Raw genomic sequence first — 24915 nt, 5'->3', positions numbered from 1 at the left:
TACGATATGAAACAATCGTTTTCCGTCAGAGCATCACATTTTTGCCTCCAAGATCGCACTTACTACATTAAAAAATGATACAAAATTTACTTTGAAAAGCCAGTTTTACTGACCTAAAATCGCTTTGGGTGCCTTTAAGAATATCATCTAGATAGTATCACAACATCGTGTTTCTAGCCACCCCAGCTCTGACCCCTTCACGACCGGTACCACCCCTGCCGAAGTACGGGCGTAAACCCGGCCATGGCACGAACGACTCCGGTGTGGAGGATCTGGAACTGCAGGAGATGGACGGCACGCTCAAACCACGGCCTCCGCCAAGAGTGGACAAGGACTGGACCTCCATAGGACTCTCATATCCACGTAGGACACACCATGTTTGATATATGTAAAGCAGTTGATGCCATTAGACGCCATTAGCAGTACTAATCAATGTTGCTTCACGTTTGCCTCGTAACATCTGTAACGGGTCAAAGTTTCCTGGAAGTCTGCATTGCCCAGTCTACAACCAGATGTCTAGGCTTCTGTTTTTTTTACGTGTTTTGGGCGTTTTTATCTTTCGTTATTGTATTGGTATCTCTTTTTTACGCCAGCCAAACTGGATACTGCTCTGCCAATTTGATACTGTCTTGTCAATTTGATTCTGCCTTGTAGCCACCAAATGATGTAACACTTTTAAGTGTACTTTTACGGGTTTCCACAGGCCTGGCTCACTCCAACACCCTCCCGCCTTACTCCACCGTGGAGCGGCAGCGGCCGGACGGTCAAGACCCCCGTCTGTCAGCCAGCATACAGGAGGAAGGCAGCGTGTCTGTGGCGGTAAGCAATTCAGCCTGGTGTCTAATCTACCGCGATTTGAGCAGACTCTCTTCGGTCCTGTAGTAGTTCTCTGCCGCCTAGCTCAACTAGGCTCTCGGTCTTTGGTTGTGCAAAACGTCTACCGGGGATCCTAATCCGGACGGCTGAAAACTACCGGCCCGAAGAGAGCCTGCCCAAAAGAGGGTAGACTGGACACCAGGCTATACCTACTTCAGAAATGACTTTTAAAAAATCTTAAAACGGGATCTGTAGAAACGCAAGCTGTCTGATAAGAAATTGCCGATTGTCTTTAAATGCTTTTGCATGTGCATAAGCAGGAATATTTACGTACAGAATTGTGAAACAATGTTGATATCGATGATAAGCTATGATCGTAGCCAAAAAAACGAGTTGTTTACACATATGAATCCAATAGGTTGAGGTGGAGGCCCCGCCGCATCCACCCAGGGACAAGAAGGGCCCGTGGAAGAGACAGGGAGGGGCTAGCGGAGCCGCGCGCAGTCACCACCGGGCGGGGAACAACCACCAGGCCGAGAACATGCTGAATGAGATCCAGGCAGACAGCTTGTGATTTTGCGGAGTTGATCTGTAAGGCCACAGGAAGTAATTTATATGGATGACATTTTCGTCTGAGTTTGAAAACAAAAACAAGACATTTTGTTGCCCCTGACAGTGGTCAACACGCCGAAAATGGGCAAAGATGTCTTGTTGCCATGCCGAAATGTGGATGGCAGATAAATTTGAAGAGAGGAGACAAGACAAGGATCTGATTTATTGTTATGCAGTGATGCATTTCATTCCTTCTATTTGTGATGTTCCCACTGAATCAAAACCATGTGTACAATGATTGAAAACTTTTATTCGGTGACAATGAATGTTGTAATATAGTTGGCATTAAACTAAGCACAATATAGGCATCATTTTTTGTTTAACAAGGTTTATGATTTGAAAATATGAAAATTTAGGAGTCTTGTTTCTTTTGGCCCGCCTTGTTTTTTCCGCTCTATCGCATTAGATTTGGAGTCTACGGAGGATGTCATCCATAGAATTTACTTGCTTTGGCCTAACGTACCAAATCCCAAATCGACAATGGGATAAAGCTTCTCCAGGCCATTTCAATAATTCCACTACCACTTTCAACCGTTCAGCATCCATATTATCCTAGATTTTAAAGTGATGTTAGAATCCTGTCTGGGAGCGGTTGGAAATGGTACCATGGTTGTGAAACGTTCGGAAATGGTTGTGGAAAGTACGGTTGGAAATGGATGTGGAACGTACGGTTGGAAATGGCAGTTGAAGAGTTGGAAATATCCTGGAGAAATTTACATTTTGCAGTCACATTGTCGATTTGGGCTTTGGTAGTACCGTGGCAACTACGTACTGTGTTCTACAGTTGCATGTGGTCGCTCGACGTTGTACATCACTTTTATCATAAACTGTGTCGTTTATGCGTGCTCTGTCTATGGGTGTTCAGAGTTGGGATTCTTTGGTATTCAACAGCAAATTAGTAGTCCGGAACGCCCAGTGTATCAGTGAACGTGCGGTGTAAGTAACGGGGCACGTCCTCAAGTGCAAGATATAAGATAAGAGGGAGAGAGGGGGGCTATTAGTAACAGATATCGTCTATTACATGTCATGGTTAGTCTAATATTGTACGCAGGGTAATTTATTGTTCAAACAACCAGAAAGTGCGTTTTTGCATGGGTCAAAAGCTCTTAAAGGCATCCAGTGCAATATCAGGGCGGCAAAACTGGAAATATTCTGAAAAAGGCAATCTGTATGACATTGACACATGATGTCCCGCACACATTCTAATGTGCATACACATTAGAATCAGTATTTCGTACTTAAGGTATTTAAAACTGCAGAAACAAGCTTAAGCCCCAAGATTAATCTTTTCTTTTCTGGGCGGTAGGCTAAAAATCAATCCAGATACTTCCAGTAATCGTTTTTCTTCAGATTTTTGCTCCATGAATGTCGATATATATATATTGGGAGAGTGTTGTTTCAGCTTAGTATGTAATGTTGATAAGTGTCTAGAATATTGACTTTGAAAAATCTGGTTTCCAAACCTTAACAAAGTTGCACTGGATGCCTTTTTTAAAAATGAAGATGTTATGAGAACTTTAACAGCAAAACGTCTGCACTGCTGCCTTGTGTGTAATGTAATGTGTATCGTCGAGATATGTGAGCGGCGACGATAATATTCGCGTGTTTAGGAGTAAAGGGTTATTTGATATGTTTATCAAATTTCTTTGTAAAACTGTATATACTAAGGTCCATTTGGGTAAAGTACTGATCTGGATTATCTAACATTGCCTCGTGTACAGTTAACTTTTCTGTTGCCGCGTACGGTTTTAAGGAAAATGATGCTGTAATGTAATGTATTTGTAACGTAATGAAATGTACCATAGTAACAAAAAAAAACATTTCATACCGTTTTTGATGTGTATTGGGCAAATGAATGTGCGAGAAATAAAGATTTGGAAGTGAACCCCTTGGGTCTATATATCATACATTCAGAATCTTTCCCCGACCACCAACCAAGATTGGCTGAAATTTGGAAGCAGTCTGACAAGACATTTGACTCCCAACCACTGCCGACCTACTCCCGAACACCAGCCAACCGTGGCCTTGTTTTAACAAAGTTTATGATGTCAAAATTTGAAAATGTAGGAATCTTTTTTCTTGACCCTCCTTATTTTCGCCCTATCGCATTAGATTTTGAGTCTGCGGAGGACGTCATCCATAAAATTTAATTGCTGCGGCCTTAGTGGTATTACCACATCACCTTGAAGTTATTGAAAGTCTCGCAAGGTGGCAGTACTCAGCGTTATGTGTAACTTCTACCGCCGGCCATAAATAGGGACGACTACAAAATGAAGAGACTCGGGGACACTGGAATACAAATTCATTTATTCCCAAAGCGAGAACATTACATCAGGGATGTGGCCTAAAAGGAAATAATCCATAACTCAATCACTCAAAATCATCTGTTTGTAATAGGCTCAGTGCTCAAAACATCTTCGGAATCCATTTTTATGGCAATAGTGCCTACATATACTCAATGCCCAACGATCGTCTAGGTTTCATCATCTCTTATAGTTCATAATAATAATAATAATACTCTCAAGCTGGGCTAGAAAATCAGGAACAATTTCATGACATACTCTAGTAGGAATTTCATTACTAGTGTTACATAATCACAAGTTATATGGTATCATGAATGGACGAATCGGGTTCAAATGCACACCAGTGCCCCTACCCCTTTCCTCACAATATGTAACTTTCTACATGACTACATGTAGGATAAATTTTACAGCTATTCTACAGTTTTTAGAATCGTTCATACAAGGGTAACATGCCAATATTGCATACACCAAACGTCTGTAGTATTCAGTTGGAATTCTGTAACCTACGACAACGGATGTATCCAGGCAGCAAATTTTTTTTTCTTTCTGACCACAATGCATGGGTGCTTTCTAAGGTGCTGAAATGACTGTTGTGTAGAACATGGTACGTACATCGAAGGGAAAGCCTCCCTTTAGACAACAACGCCTTCACAAGGCAGTACGAGCATTGACAAGAGCTGGAAATCCAGTTGAATTTCTACTGAAAAAAACTGCATTTTTCCATGTTAGCATTAGTATACATTGAGAAGCCCATTTGAATGGCAGTCATTTTCCCATTGACCGTCTGTTGCAATGACCATGTTGCTTTCAAATAAGACAGCTTCAATATGCAGTATAAGCAGCTCACATACATTGTACCGATTTGAAATAAAATGTGACTTGTTGAAAGTTTTATGCATAGATCAAGCTTTAAGTTTAAGTAGCGTGGCGTCCTGAAATCTATTTTAACAAGCTAGACGTTAAGTGATGGTTACCTACACCTTTCCTTGAATTTTGTATTTCATCCTACAGGCAACATAGAATTATTTTACAACCGTCCAATACTGAGTGCTCTACGAAACACCAACTAGCAAAGACTTGGAAATTTAGAATTGCTTCCCTGTTACCTTGTAGTATTGCTTGCCAAAGGTAGACATTCCATGGAAAGGATCATTCCAATTTTATTCACAGTAGGCTGATTGTCAAAAGAAACTAAGGCCACACCAATTTAATTTGAAGGTTCAAGTTTTTATCATAAGAAATATGAAGCGACAGCAAAAAAAAAATCAGGCCTAGGTATCTTTTAATAGGCCACGTGCTACAATAGAAACCGTGAAGTCAACATCCCAGGTTGGTTTATAAGTCAAACAATGAACTACATTTGGAAGATGGAAAAATTGTAACAAAGTTAGAAAGGCAAGGACTTTCTTCAACTGTTGGGGACTAAATATGAGCACTTTGAAGTTGATTCAGAACCTGAAACCTTTTTTTTCCTGGCAAATCAGAAAAAGGTGAAGTGGGTAAAAATGAGAACCAACGGATTAATTTAGTGTGGCCTAATGTATGAAGGATTATGAAGTGAAAAATAATTATCCGCTTATGATCATTTAACACATTGTGACTACAAAATAAGGAAATTTTAATACACCACAGGCCACGCTGTAGTGTACCTAAAAAGTAAGTTATAATAACAGAGCACATCAATGCCCCACTTGGCACCAGACCAAAATGTACCATGCAGAAACTCTAATTCCATATTAACTACACAAACCTAACATTTCAAAAATTTGGTATCAACCTATACTATTACTAACCCAATATGATACATGGATCTTTGCAAAATTATTCCAAGTTTATCATTTTAATTACTTATATACTGAGGGTATGGAAAATCAAAGTCAAGCGTTCGTGGAAGCACCATTTAATACGATCGTGTAACTAAAAAGCTTCCATATTTTGTTTCTATTCCTAGTTGCTGCTAGGCTGTGGTGTTGGTGTAGGCTTCTGTGTAACACAAACAAGACAAGCGACACTTGCACGTACACTGTTGTCTCTTCACGGTCTATGCAAATTTCTCCGTTTGTGAGCTGTCTGTCATTCGTAAAATGTTTTATTTACATTGTCTCCACCCGACGGTTTCCCCTTACTCTCACACACAGCCATTGGAAATATCATGCCTACATCACAATATACATGTTACACTTAACCCAAATCATGGCCAATATAGACACCTATCGTACGGTGTGTGGGAGGGAATTCATTAATTCATTCTCAGAACTGGAGTAAAACAGACATTTTTCTCAAAGTATTGTTCCAACTCACCACTTCAACTGTAACCCTTTACCCATCATAGTCTGTTGCATAATGAACACTTCTTTAATATTGACCAATTATCATAATTCTTCTGTTGCAAACCTATTGACCCAATCATAACCTTTGACCCAACACGACCTGTAACCTTTAACCTATTTTGATTTAGCATATGAACTTTTCTAATGTGATCTTTTGACCTTTTTTATGACCATTCCTGTACAGCAGATTCATTTACCACCAGCAATGGTTATCATACGAAAGAGTATTTTATTTTGGTTGATTACCTTGTGAGTAAAACATTGCAATCATATGGTGGTACCAGCGATCGTTGTACAGTACAGTAGTAGTACCACCATCAGCCTGTTTTCATACGATCACCATTGCTGATGGTACATAGACCAGTTGCCCTATACACCACTGAAACATGGTGTTCCTATCTTGGTCATGACGAAGGTTGAACTGGCATGTAGGATTTTCTTGATGCTATTTGTACATAATTTCTTTCTTTCTTCTCAGTCTTTGGTAGAAACCTGGAGTTCCTACGGAAACTAAGTCGTATCATCATGCCACATAGTGTGTCTCTCTTTCACTATTATTTATTAGGTGATGCCATTGTAGTTGAGAGATGTAGGGAATCAATTGTCTTCAGAACTGCAACTGTGAAAAGAGGCAAAGACTTAGTTTATAATTTTCAACCATATACATGTACATATACATATACATGTGCTACGAAATGGTAGTAAGGCCATGTTGATTCGATTATACACATGTATGGATGACATCTGCGCGTGCATGAATTTTGGTTAGTTTCAAAAAAATAGTTTTCGACCATATTGTAAATCGTACAAAGTACCTGCAAAATATGAGCAAATAAATAGGAAATTCTTATGTCGCAGAATGCCAAATTCCATTCCAAGGGGCAAGAAGACAATTTGAAGGAATGAAAATGAAGAGTCTATTATTCATCATAACAATAATAAATTTGTTCGACTTTTTACAATTTCATGATATTTCATAATAAAAGCAACTTTTTTTTTCCAAATTTTTTTTATTTGCTCGCTCGCATCAGTTTTGGGTTCCCAGAGGCCTAGGATGTCATCCATATAATCAAATGAACATATCAATATCAGAGAGAATTTCTAAGCTTTTCTGGAAGAATGGTTAATATGCCATCATCTGACAGTGACAGTGCTAAATGTGCATGACATTGTGTAGTTTAAAACAGTGTAAAATACAGGTTAAATGGCTGTTATTTTAGATGGAAGACAGAGAAGTCACAAAACTTATGGATGGATGGTGCAGGACATAAAAACGCACACATAAAATGGGATGACATGGGGTGAAATGGTTTAAGGTTTAGTACCTTGGTGCAAATATTAAGCTTGTGCAGAGGGTTACATGTACTTTATCCACCAAAAATGGCAATTTCAAATTTCACCACTGATTAATATAAAAACTTCAATATTATTCAATACACCATTCTGAGTTGCTAAGGCCCAATATGAGGTGAAAGGAGCACATCGGCAGAGCATACTGCGCACGTGTGAAACCATGATTCTGTTGGACGTTTCTTCAACGTTGCATGAAAATTTTGTTCATTGTTAAAAAAAAGTTATATCTCATCAGTTTTTAAGTCACGTCAGCCTAAGACTTTACGCCTAGGAAAAAATGTTGTTGTGTTTCCTGTTTCCCGACTGACCCTAGAAAAAAATCCAACCCTGGCTTTTTTTGGGGGGTGGACCCCTGCAAGGGACATTTTCTAGGCTTTAGAACAAAGTCATCGAATGAAACATGACTGCTGGTAAAATATAACGTTCCAGATTTTGCACAGGAACTCTGCCAATGTTCTGCTCAAATTAAAGGAGTGTTAACCACTATCATGTTGTCAGTACCTGGGACAGATCATTAAAACTGGAGGACTTCTCCTGCACAGGAGAAGGGCAGCAAGCAGGGAAAGAGAAGAGGGGAAGGGAGGGGTATAGAGGAGACAGAGAAGATGCGTTCTGTTATATTGATAAGGCCACAGCAAGTAATGTTTTGGAGCATTAATTTTTGCCTGATTTTGGAAAAAAAACTTAGGAAGACATTTTGTTGCCCTCTGACAGAGGTAAACATGCCAAAAATGGGCACAAATGTCTGTTGCCATGCCGGAACGTCGATGGCAGATAAATATGAAGAGAGGAGACAAGAATAGGCTCTGATTTATTGATACAAATTGTAACAGTGATGTATTTCATTCCTTTTATATGTGAGGGTCACTGTGTACATGTGATGTTTCCACTGATTCAAACCAATTGTACAATGATTGAAAACTTATTTTTCAAAGTTGTTTCAGTCACTGTGAGAAATGAATGTCGTAATAGTTGGTAGTAAACTTAGCATAAAATAGGTGTCCTTTCTTTTTTAGCAAGGTTTATGATGTCAAAATTTGAAGATGTAGGAGACTTTTTTTGGCCCGCCTTGTTTTCCTTTGCCCTATCGCATTAGATTTGGAGTCTGTGGAGGATGTCATCCATAAAATTTACTTAATGTGGCCTAATACAATGTACATGTTTAGTCAAAACTGCCCAAGAAAGCCACCTCAGGGAAACTGGTCTTCTTGGGCCTTCTTTTTAGGCAGGCTGCATAATGCTTGTGCCTATGGTACAAAAACTTCTAGGGTCCAGGAAAAAGCGGTTGTTATAGCCAGGTTGACTAGGTGGGCAGGTTTGACTGTAGTCGTCATCAGCAAAGGCTTGTAATATGTTTGACTGCATGTATTTCTCAATGTATTTCTGTTAACATTCTTAGCTGTGAAAAGCAGTGAATGGTTGTAAAATCTGCATGTTAAGAAGCGAGAATGTGTAACTATCAAATAGAAGTTTCACGAAGAACATGCAACTTTAGTCACGACAGATGTCAAGAAAAATATGTATTTGAGTAGCGATTTCTAAACTGAGAATCCTTCTGTCTATTCCTTGTGGCATTTCATATTGTGTTTATATCGAATTGAACCACAGACTTTTTATGTTTAACTTAGTGTGTTAATAATGTCAGACTTACCCCTGAACGCTGGACAGGCCCACCAAATGGGTCACTAGCCATCGTTGCTGGTTGCTGGCCATACCCCATTCCTGCTGGTCTAGGTTGTCCCATCATGCCTGGCTGTCCCATCTGAAGGATACCAGGGAATGTGGTGTGAGGAACACGTATTAAGTATGTCTAGAAAATGGCTACAGTTAATTGAATGTGTATATTCATGGTCAAATCATCAACAGATCTGACGTGAGAACCTATAATTGAAATGGAAGAAACAGAAAGTCAATTGGTGGAAAAAAAGGATCAGAAATTAAGCGACATGTAACTGCAAGGAAATGACAACACAGGAAAGAAGAGTTCATTGTGACATTGTTGCAACTAAAAAAAATAATCCATTTCTTTAAGTTAATAATCATTGTCTTCCTTCCTTCGTCACATATTGGTGGTGGTGAAAGGTTAAGTTAATGTTTGGATTGCATTATCACAAGTTGTTGCTGTAAATGCTCATATAATATATTATATATTTCCTCTTCTGCCAGGATAGTGGCTTGAGAAAAAAAAAAGCTATGCAAACAATGAAAAGAAATTACGAAAACAGACAAGACTTAGTCATAAATACAAAGAAAAACCCCAACTACATCTAGATGTATATGGTTAGTGTCTGTACAGTTTACTACAAAGGAAATTGTATCCTAGACAAAATTGTGTGTAAAAAAAAGTACTAGTAAGTAAAAGGGAAGAAAATGATTCCTAACAAATCACAAGGATCCTGTCCTCCCTTCAGTGACAGTTGAAATGGACTAGTCCTGTGAAAGGTCAGGGGTCACAGCTGGTAAAAGTAAAATGGGAGAAAATGGTTCCTAAAAATTAGAATAAGAATCCTGTCCTCCCTTCATAGACAGTTTAAATGGACTAGTCCTGTGAAAGGTCAGGGGTCACAGTTGGGGGAGGGGGGGCCTACATCAATTTCGCATCCACATAGCCTAGCGGCGACCAATGGGTGACCAGCATTCCGCGCCACGCCCACTTTGCGGTCGATTCCATTCGACAATGGGGTTGAACAGCATCCTTCCGTACGGCGCGGCAGGTAATCAGAGTTGGAAATGTCAGATAAACAATGTAAGAATTGGTGTATTTGGGGTGAAAATAATGCAAGTACCGAAGTAACGGGTTCCTTTCTCAGCACTCGGTATATAGAGTTGAGGCGGCTTCCGTCTTAGATCTCCAGTGCCGAAGTTACGTCAACACTTGGTGTGTCAGCACTGGAAACTCGGAATCGGCAAATCAAACCTTGTCTTTAAAAAGGGTATCGAGATGCTGCCACTCATATTTTCGAGATCATACCGCCTGGGTAACAAAGTTTAATCGGGACAACAAGGTTATCGGCAGGACAGGACTGCAAGGCCTCTTTTCTTACATTTTCACAGACAAAGACTTGGCCTAAGATACTGTTCTGTACGCCGCGCGGCCGACGTAAGTACAAGAGGCCCAGTGCCGAAATGGTTTAACTCGGCTCGGTAGTTATTTTGCTCCAACTATTCAAAGACACAGAATTTCAGAAAACAATTTACAAATGTATCTTTTGAACAAGTTTGAGAAACATCTTTTTCAACCATATCTTGCTAAAGCGCGGGTTGTGGGTGTGGCCGAAATGCTGCCCGCCTATTGGTCCCCGCTAGGCTGGCTTGGATGGGAAATTGAGGTTCCGGGAGGGGGGGGGGGCGTAGTGACCTGTGAGAAGCTAAGCCTTACCCCAACATAAGGTTGGTTGATAGGAGACGATGGGGGGAAACCAGGTCTCATGCCTGCACTCATCTGAAAAAGGGACAGAAACGTTCACATGAGAATTGGAAGTCCTTTGAGTGACTCTTTGGGCCCACTTTTGATTTCATTCAAGTCCAGGAACATTACCGTCAACAAAATGCACAGGATATGCACTTAAGAAGGACAATACACATACAGGGCTTAAAACACCTTTTTCTGTATACCTGCACTTGTGTACGTAACATTGACAATTTACCACCTACAACCTGTAACCTTTGAACATCTAACTCTTAACATAGGGCTATCTAGTGATGATGCCCCTACTGAACTGGGTGACAGCCAGTTCCACTCTGCGATAGTTCTAGGAAAGAATGAGTTTTTGAACACCTCCATCCTTGCAATTGGTTGATAACTCTGGTACTTGAAGGCATGACTATGTCTTGTTCTTTTCTGAGCTGGTGTTAAGTACATGTAGTTGGTACGTCCACCAGTTTATTACATCAAGCTTTCTAGTGATGATGCCCCTCCTGTACCTGGTGGCAGTACGCTACGGTACTTGTAGGAAATTATTAACACTGTATCCCTCACCATCTGTGGGTACCCAGGCCCCATGCCAGGCTGCCCCATGTAGGTAGTGGTGGTAGTGGACAGGATCTGTGGTTGCCAGGTGGCTCCACCCGTCCTGGTGGTCGTGCTGGGCTTCCACTGGTGGTCAGTCCTGCAAGGTCAAATCAAGGTCAAGTGAGTGGAAGGGACAGAACAATTAAACAACTTTTCATGCTCCCACTTATCTAGAGAACTGAGTGCCAACTTTGTTGTACATGTAAAAGAGCAGTGACTTGAAGGCATCCAATGCAATTTCGGGACAGCAATTTAAATTGGATTTTCAAAGTCAATTTTCAGTAAACAGTTGTTTGTGTTGTAGGTTGCTTCTTTATTTGTTGGTGGTACCAAAAAATAAAGCGACTCCCCACGTAGCTTGCGTCCAAACTGTGCTAAGAAATAGCAGTAAATGTCATTATCAAAAAGATTTCATCATCCAGAATATACTTTGTTTCGCCACCCTGAAATTGCATTACATGTAGATGCCTTTCAAATACAAACATTATGATTATATGTTGGCCAAAGATTGGATGATTGGGAGTTACAATATTTTGTATTTTGTAGGTGAATGCACAATCACAGAATTTTGGCACGAAATGATAACATTGTAGTTTATAAATAAAATGTAAATAAAATAAATGATTCTTGATTGTACAGAGTACATTCATTCAGTCAAAAATATAATCAAAACAATATAATACACATGGAAGATTACACCACTGATGAATTGGTGACAATGTAATGTACACAATTTATGACTGAAAGAACAGATAGAAAGCTACAATTAATGATCAAAGGAGGACAAATTAAAGTTCACCAAAATGTCACAGAATTGAGAACAATTTATCTTGTAATTTTTTCTCGGCCATGTAAAAGTCTACTACGTCACAAACCTTACTCCCAGATTGTCCCAAACCAATGAAAAGAGCACCACAACTCACCTTATAATCATGTTAAGGATTGGCCAGTTATGAAATGCGTAGTACATATGTATGAAATAGGGAGAGAAGGGGGCACACTACACACAAATGTAAAGTTTGGGGAGCTGAAATTTGACAGTATACATTTGTATGTTGATGAAAAAGTCTTATGACCAAGCCATATGGAAGCTTAAATTGTAAAAATAAAAACTATTTCTACAAAATAATCCTTTTTTCATTCAAAACAAGCACACTTAGTTCTGTGTTTGCATATTGCACGTTTACCAACATGATTTCTGTACACAAGTACATGCTTATGGCAACACCTATTCAACATGAACTTGTGCTGATTATTTGCCAGATTCCCTTTTTGGAATTTTAAAATGCTTTCAAATATTTCAAAGTCTTCAAAACACTACGGTTTCTAACAATGCCATGTTCCAAACCAAAGAGTTACAAGAAATGTTGAAGTCTCATCTTGGGCGAAAATGAGACAGGATGACAACTGTATACCATGAACTCAATTCAAGTCTACATAATAATTATACTACTCTACATTGTGCCAGTGAGTGAACAGACACATAGATGCTACGCTAATTGTTACTAATGTATTTAATTTAGTGGTACTAATGGATTTCATTTAGTGTATTACAGTGCAGATGATGGTGGGATGAATTTAGTTGGATGCCATTAAAACTCATACTGTGTATACGTAAACCTCACAGGGTATAAGATTGACTATTTGTAAATTATTGAACCATGATGACCATTTTTGGTCCAAGGTGTATGTGCAACGTGTTGGGAGGAGGGTACATGTACGATATATATACAGTAGGCAATGCAAGGAAAGTTAACAACTACTGCAAGAAAAATCCAGCATGAAACAGGCTGAGATTCCTGTATTATCCAAGCAAGCGTTAGTTCCATTTCAATCTTTGTCAACGAAAAAAGGCTTTGATGCACTATGGTAACGTGTGGATAATTTTGAGTCAATGTTAAAAGGAAGATGCCTGGATTTCATTACATTCAGTAACACAGCCACTACATGAGGCACTACAACTCAAGTTACTGTAACATGTGTGCAAGTTTGGGGCATGCTTTAGATGTGTGAGTGGGGAGGGGGCACGGATAGCAGCAAGAGAGGATGAAATGAACTATAGGGGGAAGATCTAGACACCTCTACTGGGTGAAAAATGACTAGTCTGTAGCGCGATCTACCTCTGAACAGTGGGAGAGGGGCTCCTCCATTGCTCCGAAGGAGATCTGGAGTTTAATTGTTCCACACGAGGAGAGGCATAGTGGGAAGAAAAGTCTCAGTCAGATATATCAGGTCAAACACACACACATCATGATTACTGAAAAAATACAGCAGCTTCAGACAGATTATACTCAGGACAGGAAGCCCAGGCTTTCAAGTACTTTGAACCAGTGGTTTTTGAATCAGTTAGTCTGGAATAACAACACTCTTGGCAGAAACACTTCAGAATGTGATATGAAAGGTGACACTGTGTAGCAAGTACTAGTAAAAAAACCACTCCACAGTCACAAAGAAGTACAAAATGCTGACAGAGACAATGGCAAAAGAACGCTTTTCATAGCTCTTTTAAATTTACCGCAAGTTGGACTAGATTTTACCCTTTCTTCAGAGGGAACTGTAGTACGGTATCAGTATTGGTTGTAAATGGCCCCAAGTTACAGTTACATTGTACAACCAGGTACAATGTATTTTGTTTATTACACAAAAGCATTTGAAATTTTCCGTTGAATATTTAAAAATGCTGCCATTTAAAGGCACTTGACAAGCACTGGCTCCTTTTCCTGCATATTATTAACTAAAACTGGCAAAGGATGTTTTAATGCTTCTAGGTTGGACTAAAAAAAGGAACATATCTGCTTTCTTGAAAGGGTCATGCAATAAGTGCTAGTAAATAAAGTGAGAGCCATATAGAAACTTTGTCAGCTATCAAAGGAAAAATAACTAAATCACATGCTTTTAGAGGTTTCTGTTTTCAAGGACGTTACGTTACTGCCCTGAACTTAGAGGACACTATATAATTATGTGTAAGCAGTGGGCTTCCAAGATTGCTTTGAAGTGCAACAGTGAAGAATGTGTGCATTTAACTGTTAAGTTCTGTCTAATGCAGAACCAATCGCAAGAGTCTGTCCGCCACCATATGAATACATGCATGGTATGAAATATTAAAAAAAAAATTTAAGCAGGAATGACTCACTTCTTGCTCAATCCACTGGTTCCAATGTTGAGATCTGTGGGTAGAGCATTAGATATATCATTGCTCTTCATACATACATGTACATGCAATCATAATGTCACATTATGCCATACCTGGACCGCGATAACGTTAAATACAGGATCAAATGTTCCCACCTATGTGATAACTAGCAATATCACATGGGCTTCCATATCGATAGAATAATTTGAACGCATTTCATATGCCCAGTGGGTGCGCCGCTGAGGAAATTTCCGAAAGATTTCAAGTTTCTTGAACGGCACTGTAGGACAGTATAACAATGTCTGAACCGGTAAGGCCACACCAATTTAATTTGTTGGTTCTCGGATTTTGTCAGAAAAAACATGAAGCGACAGGGCGAAAAAAAATAAAAATAAAAACAGGTCTAGGCATCCTATTATAGTCCCAAATGCTATGATAGGAGCCATGAAGTCAACACAAAAGGTTGTGTTAATATTTAAACAATGAATTTTGAACTTTTAATCAAACCACTGCATTGATAGATGGAAACACTGCAACAACTAGGAAGAAAAAGGACTTTTCTCAACTGTTGGGGGCAAAATATGAGCATTTTTGAGTTGATTCAGAACCAGAATCTTTTTTTTTTTGCAAATCAGAAAAAAATGAAGAGGCGAATCCGAGAACCAACAAATTAAATTGGTGTGGCCTAAGATGACAGCAGCTGTTCCATACTCACTTCCTGCTAGCTGTGCCAGACTGCTGTCCAGGTCTCCTGCGATCAGCGGCTTGCTGCCCTGCTGGGGGGCAGATGACGACACAGCGGCGGTCGTGCTGGCCGGCATCGGGGTCAGGAGGTCACCAAGGCCATCAAATGCGGCTGAAAAATCGTGACATCATATTCATGTTACATCTTTCGGCTGGTGCAATGGCCAAGTGGGCAGAATGCTCGCCTTGCATTCGGTATGGTACATGAGTTTGATCCTTGACCAAGTCATACCAAAGATTTAAAAAATGGTATTGTACATACTGCTTTCTCTGCAATACTTTCTGAAAAAACAGTTGGGACAGTTCATCCTCACTTTGGGACAATTAAAATTTATTTTGGAGACAATGCTGGGACAATAGGGAAAAAATTGAAGGTTTGATATACCTGGCTGTGCTGAAGGCTGGGGCCCAGCATTCTGTCCAAAGGCTGAACCGAAATCTGGATTCATCCCTGAAAAACATTAAGTATCAAACAATAAGCTCAAGTCAAAATGTGATCATACTTTATCAGAGTTAACATAAGCAAGCACAAGCATGTCAGTTTTCTGTTGCATTTTGCCTCAATAAGCATCTAGTTTTGAATTAACCATTCATTCAAACCTTGAAACCTGCATCATTCAATCTACATGTACAGTGAACATTGTCAAACACAAGGAACATTATCAAACATAAGGAAAAGACGAGTTAAACTACAATGAACAGCAGAAGCAATAACTTAAAATCTACAAGCAACATTTTGCATGATTTTCAGTAGAGTGGTGCAGAGAATGCCATGCAGTCACCAGAACTGTGGGTGCAGATTGTGGGTTAGTAGACCAAAGTAACATATTATACTGTTATGCCTACTCTATTACTAATTACAATGCCACCATTTGAAAGTGATATGCTGCTACATGCATGGCTTTACTCAGAGTTTTCCAAAAGTTTGTCGTTATCTTCTGACTTTACACTATGCCGAATATCGACAACTTTTTGAAACATAAATCTATAGGCAGCAGACCACTTTCAAGATGAAAAGAAGAGGTACAGTACATATTTTGAATAATTTCCCAACTACTAGCAAACAAATTGTGATTAAAAGTCATGCAGTGTTCCTTTCCTGTGTAAAACACATGTAGATGCAATTGCATGTGGTTATGCGTTATAGATACGAGCCACAAGTGATTGCATGCAGTTTACACAGCTTTCCATAGGTTTCAACCACGTGTTACACTGCTTTTACACGAATTTCAACTGCAATTTAACCTCGATTATTTTTACACAAATTTTGCACAAGAAACAACGTAGCATAAAACGTGTGGGGAGGGAAGTCAATCAAGATATGTACTGTTACACTACATGTAGTTACAAAGCCCTAAGCAACTATGACTACAGCCCCTACCCCTACCAGTGTCTGACTCAGCTACACCCGGCCAAGGGTCCACTGATGTGGACGGCTGAGAAGTAGTGCTCCAAACTACCGAAACTGGGTGAAAAAAAGGGTGCAGAGAGAAAACAAGAGGAAAATAAAAGTATAACTACTTAAGAAGCATTATTTGCTAACACCTAAGTACACACACATGTATTAGACAGCATATGGCCTCTATTTGTTGACAGTAACATATACATTATGAACAAAGAAGAAACAAGAAGTCAAAAGTAATATATAATTTTTCTGTCATGCAAGATCCTTTTCCCAAGCTTTAGCATCATTTCAAAATTGCCATGACATTACAAGAAATGTTTAAGCCTGATACATAAATTTATACAATGACTTATCCTTCTAACTTTAATAAACTAAAAAGATGTGACATAATTATTACAATTTATGTTCTTTAGGATTGACAGTGTTTTTACAGATTTCCATACAATTTTAAGCTGTTTTTTTTTAATCAATTTTTAATCAGGTCCAGGAAAAAAAGGTACAGTGACATAAACAAAGCTTGGCTTGGAAAAAAAATGTGCATGTCAGTAAAGCCAACCTACATGACTAGTGTAGTTGAAATGAAAGTGTTAGCAATGCGGAAACTCTACACATGTACGAGTAATAATTTCTTCATTGAGAACTGAAAGTCGAGGAAGCTTGGTTAGTGCGTCAAGTTTATTCTTGACATAACAATGTACACCAAAGAACCTGAATCCCAAGAGAACACATGCAAAAGTACTTTTAATATAATAATAAAATATTATAGTCTATCAAAAAAACAGTGTCAATGCATCTTGAGAGAAGAAAACCTTTTTCCTGAAATTTCAGGGCTCAAAATACTTACTTCTGCATGACATTGAAATTTTAAGTATCTCCAACTGACAAATTTTACTGCACCACCTGCATATGGAGGGGGTGCAAACTGCATTTTGAGCCCTGAACATGGAAACTACATTTTTTAACGTTAGTCAGAAATGATAGCTAATATGTGAGAAGGTATATGTATATTAAGGGTGAAGAAGGTGAAGAAATGGTTGAGTGGTGGTTATTAATATAATTATTATCATTATTAAATAATAGTTGAAGGATTAAGATCCGGTGAAGTTCTTACACTTGCTGTCCGTCTGTGGTTGGTGGAACGCTCCGTTAGCCTGGACACCGTTTACACCATTCCAGTTCTGAGTACCAACTGTTAAAGATGGGGTGGGGGTGGGGGGGGAGGAGGGGTTCAAAATGTGTAAAGTGAGTTTAGTACAGGATGCCTAAAATTCAACAGCACTGTAACATGGAGGGATAACTGTATGTTCTAAATTGGACAAGCCTAGGTATGTATAATCAGACTAGTTTAAGCTGCTGTCACTGAAGATGTGATAAAATTTTTTTAAATTTTGTCCAATCCGTCATCTTTGACATTTGGATCAGATTTATGTTGTAGAATGTCTGTAACGCCCCCCGTCTTTTTTGTGTTAGAAATAAGTTTTAACTTGCTTAATAATGACTACTACCAACACATGCAAATTTTCTAAATAACTACAATAAAGGGTTAATGCCCCGCCCCGAGGTGTATATTGTGAGATAATTCAGGTGGGATAACAAACCACTGAGTGAGTGTATACACTGAGGATAAGGCGGGGCATTAACATAATTATTATGATAAAGCCTCTGGATCCGCCTCCAGAAAAGTGGTCGGTTATTAGAATAATCGACCACTTTTCTGGAGGCGGATCTGGAGGCTTTATTCTAATAACCGACCACTTTGAGGTTACGACCTGATAAGTGATAGGAAATGGAGCCTTCTGATTGGTTGAGATCTTATGGCTATATGATAATCCTTCTTTAACTGGTTTACCGTTATTTGTGGCAGGAGGAGCGCCCCACATCTGAGGAGCGGCGCTCATCTGGGGCTGGGCCATGGACTGCTGGGCTATTGTGGCCTGGATCTGTTGGAATGGGTTCACGTCGAGGGCCAGCAGGTCATCTGATGGCTTGACGGCAGCGGCAGTGCTCTGTGGGAGAATTGTGAAAATCCATCTTTATTGGTCAAACATTAATATATTACTCGTGCAATCGCAGCCTTCAATAGCACTGAATTGATGCAGGGTCTACAATCACATAATACACTTGATACATATAACATATTTGCTCCACACATTTTTATGGAACTGCCGCAAGGGTCTGTGCGGCTGTCATTCGGTGCCACAAGGTGACCTCAATGCGACTTTCCCCAGCCAAAGTTAGGTACCCATTCACACCTGGGTGGAGTGAGGAAAGTCGTATAAAGTGCCTTTCCCAAGGGCAAAACGTTGGGGCGCATGTGCAGACATGTTCCTGGGTACAACTCGATCGAACCCAGGTCTCCCCGTTTTATAGTCGAACACTCTACCATTACACCACCTGAAACCACCAGGGTTGCTAAACTCTGGACTACGCATGCTATCATCATCATCATTCTATATTTACCTGTGCAGGAGGGGGTGAGAACAGATCCAGCTGTTGTGTGGTGGCTGCAGGGGGGGCAGTCTGGGGGGAGGCCGTCAGGAAGGGGTTGGTGGAGGTGGCGGGAGGGGGGAGGCGGCGACCTGCGCCGGCTGGGGGCTCTGGTTCTGTAGTTCCTTCATTCGCTGCTCCTAAAAAAAAAACACAACAAAGTTCAGATATACATGTATTTGTATCGTTCACCTTAGCTAGTAATATCTAAGCAGAAATGCATAACTCTATGACTGTTTTTGTAGATTTCAGCAAAGCATTTGATTCGGTTTGGCGAAAAGGTTTCCACTCTACTTCATTTATACAAAAAAGCTCAGAGTTTGACTGTGTAAAAATAGCAGAAATTAATCTTTCCACTCTGTATTTATCATAATAAATACATTATTATTATGAGACAAACCAGAATATGCCCCTGTGATTTTTTTTCATCCTCAATAATTCTGTGTAAAATTTCATACAAGGAATACAACTTTGTGGCTTTTGTTAATGATGAGGACTTAAAAACTGTTTCTGAAATATGGTGCCATCTTATTAGCTCATTGTATGTCGATTAATGATTAATGTACGTTTCAATTACTTATCAATGTACAAATCAGGAGACCCTTGTATTATACAAATTAAGCATTGGGTTACACTTTGTGACTGTCCCAACCTAAAAAATAGAATAAAATAAAATAATGTTAAACGAATGGCTGGACGTACACCCTCATCAGTGGATATTGCAATAGAGCTGTGTCCTGTAAAAAATGAAAGTCAAACTCAACTCAGTCTTTAAGTAAATGGGAAATGATACTATGAAGACCTATAAACATATGGGAACACAAGCATTAATACAGGATGAAATGTTAAAATCAAACACAAAACTATACTAATTATTAACAACTAAATACTTCTACAGCAGGCTAAAAAAAGCTCCCGGGAAAACCTGGAAGAAGACAAAACAGAAAGGACAACACAACAACACAGAAATGCCTGGAGAGTTGCCACAGAGCTGTACATTATGGCTGGAGCTCTATGCTAGGAAAGTCCGTGTCCTGAGGCCTTACCGTAGGCTGGCCAAAGTCGGAGACCTGAACGTGGTTGGCTTCTTTCAGCCGTTGCTCCTGGGGTGAAGACAAGTCAGACTGAGTTTGTGTTAGGTTCTCGCAGATCTGGACTTAAGCTGTCTTTTTTTTTTTTCCAGTCAAATTCTATTCAGCCTTCATTAACCCATTTAATCTTTCAATTTCTATGTGTCAGTTTGTTTTCATTCATTTTTCTGAAAAAACAGTGCTTGTATGTCAGTTGTGTTTAAAAAAAATACATCAACTATTTTCAAGTAGACACATATAGCTTTGACTTTTAGGGATCCACAATTTTTCCGAGAGAACCTTTTTGACACAATATGAGACAATAATTCTTTTTCCTGCAAGCACAAAGTTTCAAATGGAATAATTTCCTTAATTTGATGTTTTTGTTAGTCCAGATCTGCATATGCATGAGTGACATGTTGTGTTCAGGTGACATTGTTAAATGTGTGCTTCAGCTGTTACATGTACATGTAGAATGATGTACAAATTGTTAATATAAATGGACAATGGTTTGTAAGTTCTGTCTCTGGGAGCTTTTACACCAACACTCCTATATAACAAGACAGATCTTCACATACAGGTATACACAATGTACACTTAAGTGTATTGTCAACTGTATATAGTGAAGAAAAAAATGTCATAAAAATTTGTCTTGTAAAAAAAAACTAGTAAAATTTAAAAATACACTACGAAACCTGGTATCATAGTAGATCTTCTGAAACGTATCCGTACAACCATCTATTGATCAAACAAGGTTTGCAATCACAAACCTTTAATGCATTGAGTCTTTTGTTTTCCTCTTCCAAGAATTTCTGCTTCTCTGCCTCGTTAACGGTAGTTAGGATGGTGGTGGAGGAGTTGTTCTGGATAGCCGCTGCGTCAAATGACGAGCCCGTAGCAGTCAGGGCGTTCACAGATGTCTGCAAGTTGGCTGGTCTGGGAGTCAAAAACAGGAAATCATAGAGAATATTAGGATTTTTCTTAACCCTTGTCTTGCTGACATTTTTTACACAATATTTTTAAATAATTCCATGTCTTAATTAGGTCATTGACCCCTGACTTTTTTGCCCTGAAGTGGCATAGTTACTTCCACATTTGTTGCATTTCACTCCGGTGTGATGCTTTGCACGAGAAATACTCCCAAGTGTACCTATACAGGGTGCTGTATAATAGATGGTACTGTATGGACAATGTTGGAAAACTGTTAATATTGACAACAGGGCCCTAACCAGCACACTTGACCACCACAGGGCAATCTGTACCCATATACATGTACACACTCAAGTATACATAAAGGCACAAAGAAACAAACAGCTCAATTTTTTCCCATTATAATTAGACCTGGGGGCAATGCTCACAATCTAGCACTAGTAGGGCCAAAAAACGCTATTTTAACGCTAACGGACAAACAGTAACAAAGGAGGCGTTTCAGTAGCGTTCCAGTGGCGATTAGCCCTCCCGAGAAGCGATACAGTTGCGATACAGTAGCGTTCTTGATGCGTACTTATTACGAACTTTTCTTCGCACCTAAGGTTGAGACTACCCACAGAGACTATCCATTGTTTTTAACAATTAGTGCTTAAGAACCAATTAGCGTCTATTTGATAATTAATTGAGTCCCGCCCAGAGGACGGCCGCTCAGTTCGTCGCGCTGTGCACGCTTCCAGTCCTCGTCTGAACAGCCCGCGGCGCCGCTTTTCTTTGTTCCAACTTTGAAAGCTCCTTGGTCTGACAGTCCTGCTTACTTTACCGACGTCCAACTTATGTTAACCCACAAAACAGAACGTGCATACGCCACTAATTTTGTCGGTAAAACAACTGACGATCGGTCATCAGTTATTCTCGGTTCAAAGTCATTTTTTTTTAAATGTAAACTGCGGTCAAATTTTCGTATTTACGCGGCATCTAGAGCCTTGCTTCGCCAAGCGTCCATAAATTTGTCTGCATGTCCCATTGTCATGGGGTGGTGCATCGTCAAAATACGGACTCCTCAAAGCTCTAAATTAAAACAAAATATACCAAACTAGGCAATTAATATAAAATCTAAGACTTCTAGCTACCGGATTTTATTTGCCGATGTCGATTTACCTTAATAAAAGCAAGAAATCGGTAACAATGTTAGACAGTTTTCCCCATGACACAATGAGACCTTCCGTTAACCCCAAATGACCTCTTCTTCCGCCTGCAGCGACGCCATGTCGGCTTTTCTTCTGCCACAGTTTTGGCTCATTTTTACGACAAAGTCCCGGGTAATATCTCCCAGAAAATATCTGGAGCCCAATCTGGCCGCTACAGAAGCATTTATATTCCGGTTTTAGTGGCTTTCTCCCAAAAGAAAAGTTGTCGTGATCGACGAGAAGTTGGCGGCTACGCTGTACGCTGGGATTCATAATGAGTCAATGTAAAAAATTCAAGGGACCAACAAAAAGTGGTTTATTTTTCAAATCACCCCACGTCAACATTTTACTCACAGAATGCCGATAGTACATGTACGTGTTTCAAAGGCCAAGCGCCGCTAGATTTGATTGACACAAGCGGCTCGTTTGACACAAAGGAGGGCCGGCGGGCGTGTTGTGAGTTGTGACGTTCTGCGCTGCCGGTGGAACTTCTTTACACTCAGCTAAGGCTTTGCGGAACTACGTGAAGTGGTCGAACGGACAAAGAAGTTTATGAACAAACTAAATGAAATTAAACTTGTTCCGACGTAGGAATTGTGTAAAGAAAGATTACAAAGCAGCTACAGATGCAATCTGTACGAATGCTGCAATACCGTGGCGGGTACAGACATTTCATCGGAGAACGTATACATGCAATAATTATAATGGGGGATTTCTAAAACACGAATATCCGTATGCAATATTTATATTGTGGGATGTAGCAAATTTCGATCTTTGTTTGATTGACTTGCAGTGAGGTTCTAAAACTGCCTGTCAAATCATGTTGGTAATGTTACAAACTAACTAGCGACTGTCCGTTGGCTTTTATTCGAAGTACAAACCTTACCGGGACTAATATAGGTAGAAAATTTCGATATCCTTCTAAAAAAACAGACACAACAATTAGGTTAACCTACCAGTCTTCTAGATTATATATTGTATCAAATTCCGTTTTAGGACTAGAAAAGAGCGGATGAAATGTTTATTAGCTCCGTCGCGCAGCTCCGTCCAAGTAAAACTAGGATATAGTTTCTGTTTTGAAGCCTCATGTCTGATCGGATTCTTTTCTTTTTTTTGTAGGTTCGAGGACAAAATCATTCATCCACCAATTCACACGCAAGGGAATGTCGCATTTGCATCATCGCGACAATGGGCCTGCAGCTTTCACTGTGCATATCAATGATGAATAAATTACGGGTTTTCTAAAAGTGTTGCACTTTAGTGGGCCATCAAGGGATGACCATGATGGTAATAGTAACAAACATTTGTTGTTAGGATATATAAGACTTTGCGATTTCGTACATGATTTTACTCACGGTTCACACGAAGGTCTATTTTTTGTCGAACTTTGAAAGTTTGATGAAAAAAATCTTGTATTAAGTTGTAGTTCTTCATTTATCAAACCTCCATAATCAAACAGACTGTCATTTTGAAACGGGATCAAGAAGTATTTCCCTGTAGCCCCCCTGCGTGTGTCCGAATGGCCACAAATGTTTTTACCGTGAGGTGCGCAGATACGAGTATCGATCGTCGGAGGAAAGCTATACTTACCGTTTGGTCTTTCCAGGAGGTGGCCTTGTCTTGCCGTCTTGTTTGTTTTGGCCTGTTTGTTCTGGTTTATGTTCAATTTCGACTATTAAAAGTTACCATTTTGCAAGCATTTTTCAACAAGCTGTAACCTGCGACTTATAAAATTAAAAGATGTTTTCAATGACGAAACATATTCAAGTCGTTTGACGCCACGGCCATATCGATCAGGAATCGATATATAGTAAGCTAAAAATAATATGCCTGATGGTATCTAGTACAACAGACCTCAACAGAATGCATATGTATAAACACAATGCAGTTATCTCCACACTACTAGTATGTTAGTAAGAACAAGTTGTGTTAGGACAAAATATCGCCGGCAACAACTACATGTACTAGTATTATCAATGATAATACTCTGAAAACTTCGGAAGAATCAGCACGCAGTATTCCTCCTCGCATCGTGCAGTTTATTCCACGCACCTTTACATTTGTATAAAATAGAAAACATACACAAAGTTAATCATATGTTAAAAGGGTATCTTGTTTGATTTTATTCTTTTTGAAAATGGGTGATTTTGTTACCAAGCTAGTATTTCCAAAGGCTTGGTTGTAACTTTTATTCGGTGAGAACTTTCGACGGGACAAAACAAAGCACGACGCACAATGGACTCCCTGTGTTATAACGGCATTTCAAACAGTGTTTCCAGCGTTTCCAAGTTGCAGACCTAAAACGGTAGCGGATCTTGGGGACCGGACGAAAGCTAAAAAGGCCGTATCTCAGCCTTAATTTCGTGACGTCGTCAGTAAGACAGAATTCCCAGCACTTGAGTGTAGCGAAAGTTGTGCCGTCGCCTTTGATCTGATGCCGACCCGCGGTTGCTTCAGAGTTCATCAATCAATTTTGACAGGACGGCGCCGTGGTGTCTGAGGAGACATGATCTGTCCAGAGGCGTATGTGATT

The 24915-nt window shown here is 39.7% G+C and overlaps 2 protein-coding genes across 2 annotated transcripts in view; one reads left to right on the top strand and one right to left on the bottom strand.

Moving 5' to 3' along the window:
- Positions 1-1454, top strand: part of LOC109464567 (hemicentin-1-like) — a 29464-nt gene extending 28010 nt beyond the window's left edge. Inside the window, exons 9-11 of the mRNA XM_019761572.1 lie at positions 178-363; positions 704-819; positions 1235-1454. Coding sequence (XP_019617131.1) covers positions 178-363; positions 704-819; positions 1235-1390 — 458 coding nt within the window. The 3' untranslated portion in view covers positions 1391-1454. The remainder of the gene's footprint in view (positions 1-177; positions 364-703; positions 820-1234) is intronic.
- A 2261-nt stretch (positions 1455-3715) lies between these two features.
- LOC109464631 (phosphatidylinositol-binding clathrin assembly protein LAP-like) overlaps positions 3716-24915 on the bottom strand; it is a 63436-nt gene continuing 42236 nt past the window's right edge. The window contains 15 exon segments of the mRNA XM_019761642.1: positions 3716-6680; positions 7916-7948; positions 9066-9176; positions 11394-11523; positions 13547-13591; positions 14560-14593; positions 15275-15415; positions 15689-15754; positions 16691-16768; positions 17820-17897; positions 18558-18714; positions 19169-19278; positions 19281-19335; positions 20242-20298; positions 21036-21201. Coding sequence (XP_019617201.1) covers positions 6669-6680; positions 7916-7948; positions 9066-9176; positions 11394-11523; positions 13547-13591; positions 14560-14593; positions 15275-15415; positions 15689-15754; positions 16691-16768; positions 17820-17897; positions 18558-18714; positions 19169-19278; positions 19281-19335; positions 20242-20298; positions 21036-21201 — 1273 coding nt within the window. The 3' untranslated portion in view covers positions 3716-6668.

The sequence above is a fragment of the Branchiostoma belcheri genome, unplaced genomic scaffold (assembly GCF_001625305.1).
Source record: "Branchiostoma belcheri isolate BF01 breed outbred unplaced genomic scaffold, Haploidv18h27 scaffold14, whole genome shotgun sequence".
Taxonomy (NCBI): domain Eukaryota; kingdom Metazoa; phylum Chordata; class Leptocardii; order Amphioxiformes; family Branchiostomatidae; genus Branchiostoma; species Branchiostoma belcheri.
This window is presented reverse-complemented; position numbering and strand designations above follow the sequence as displayed.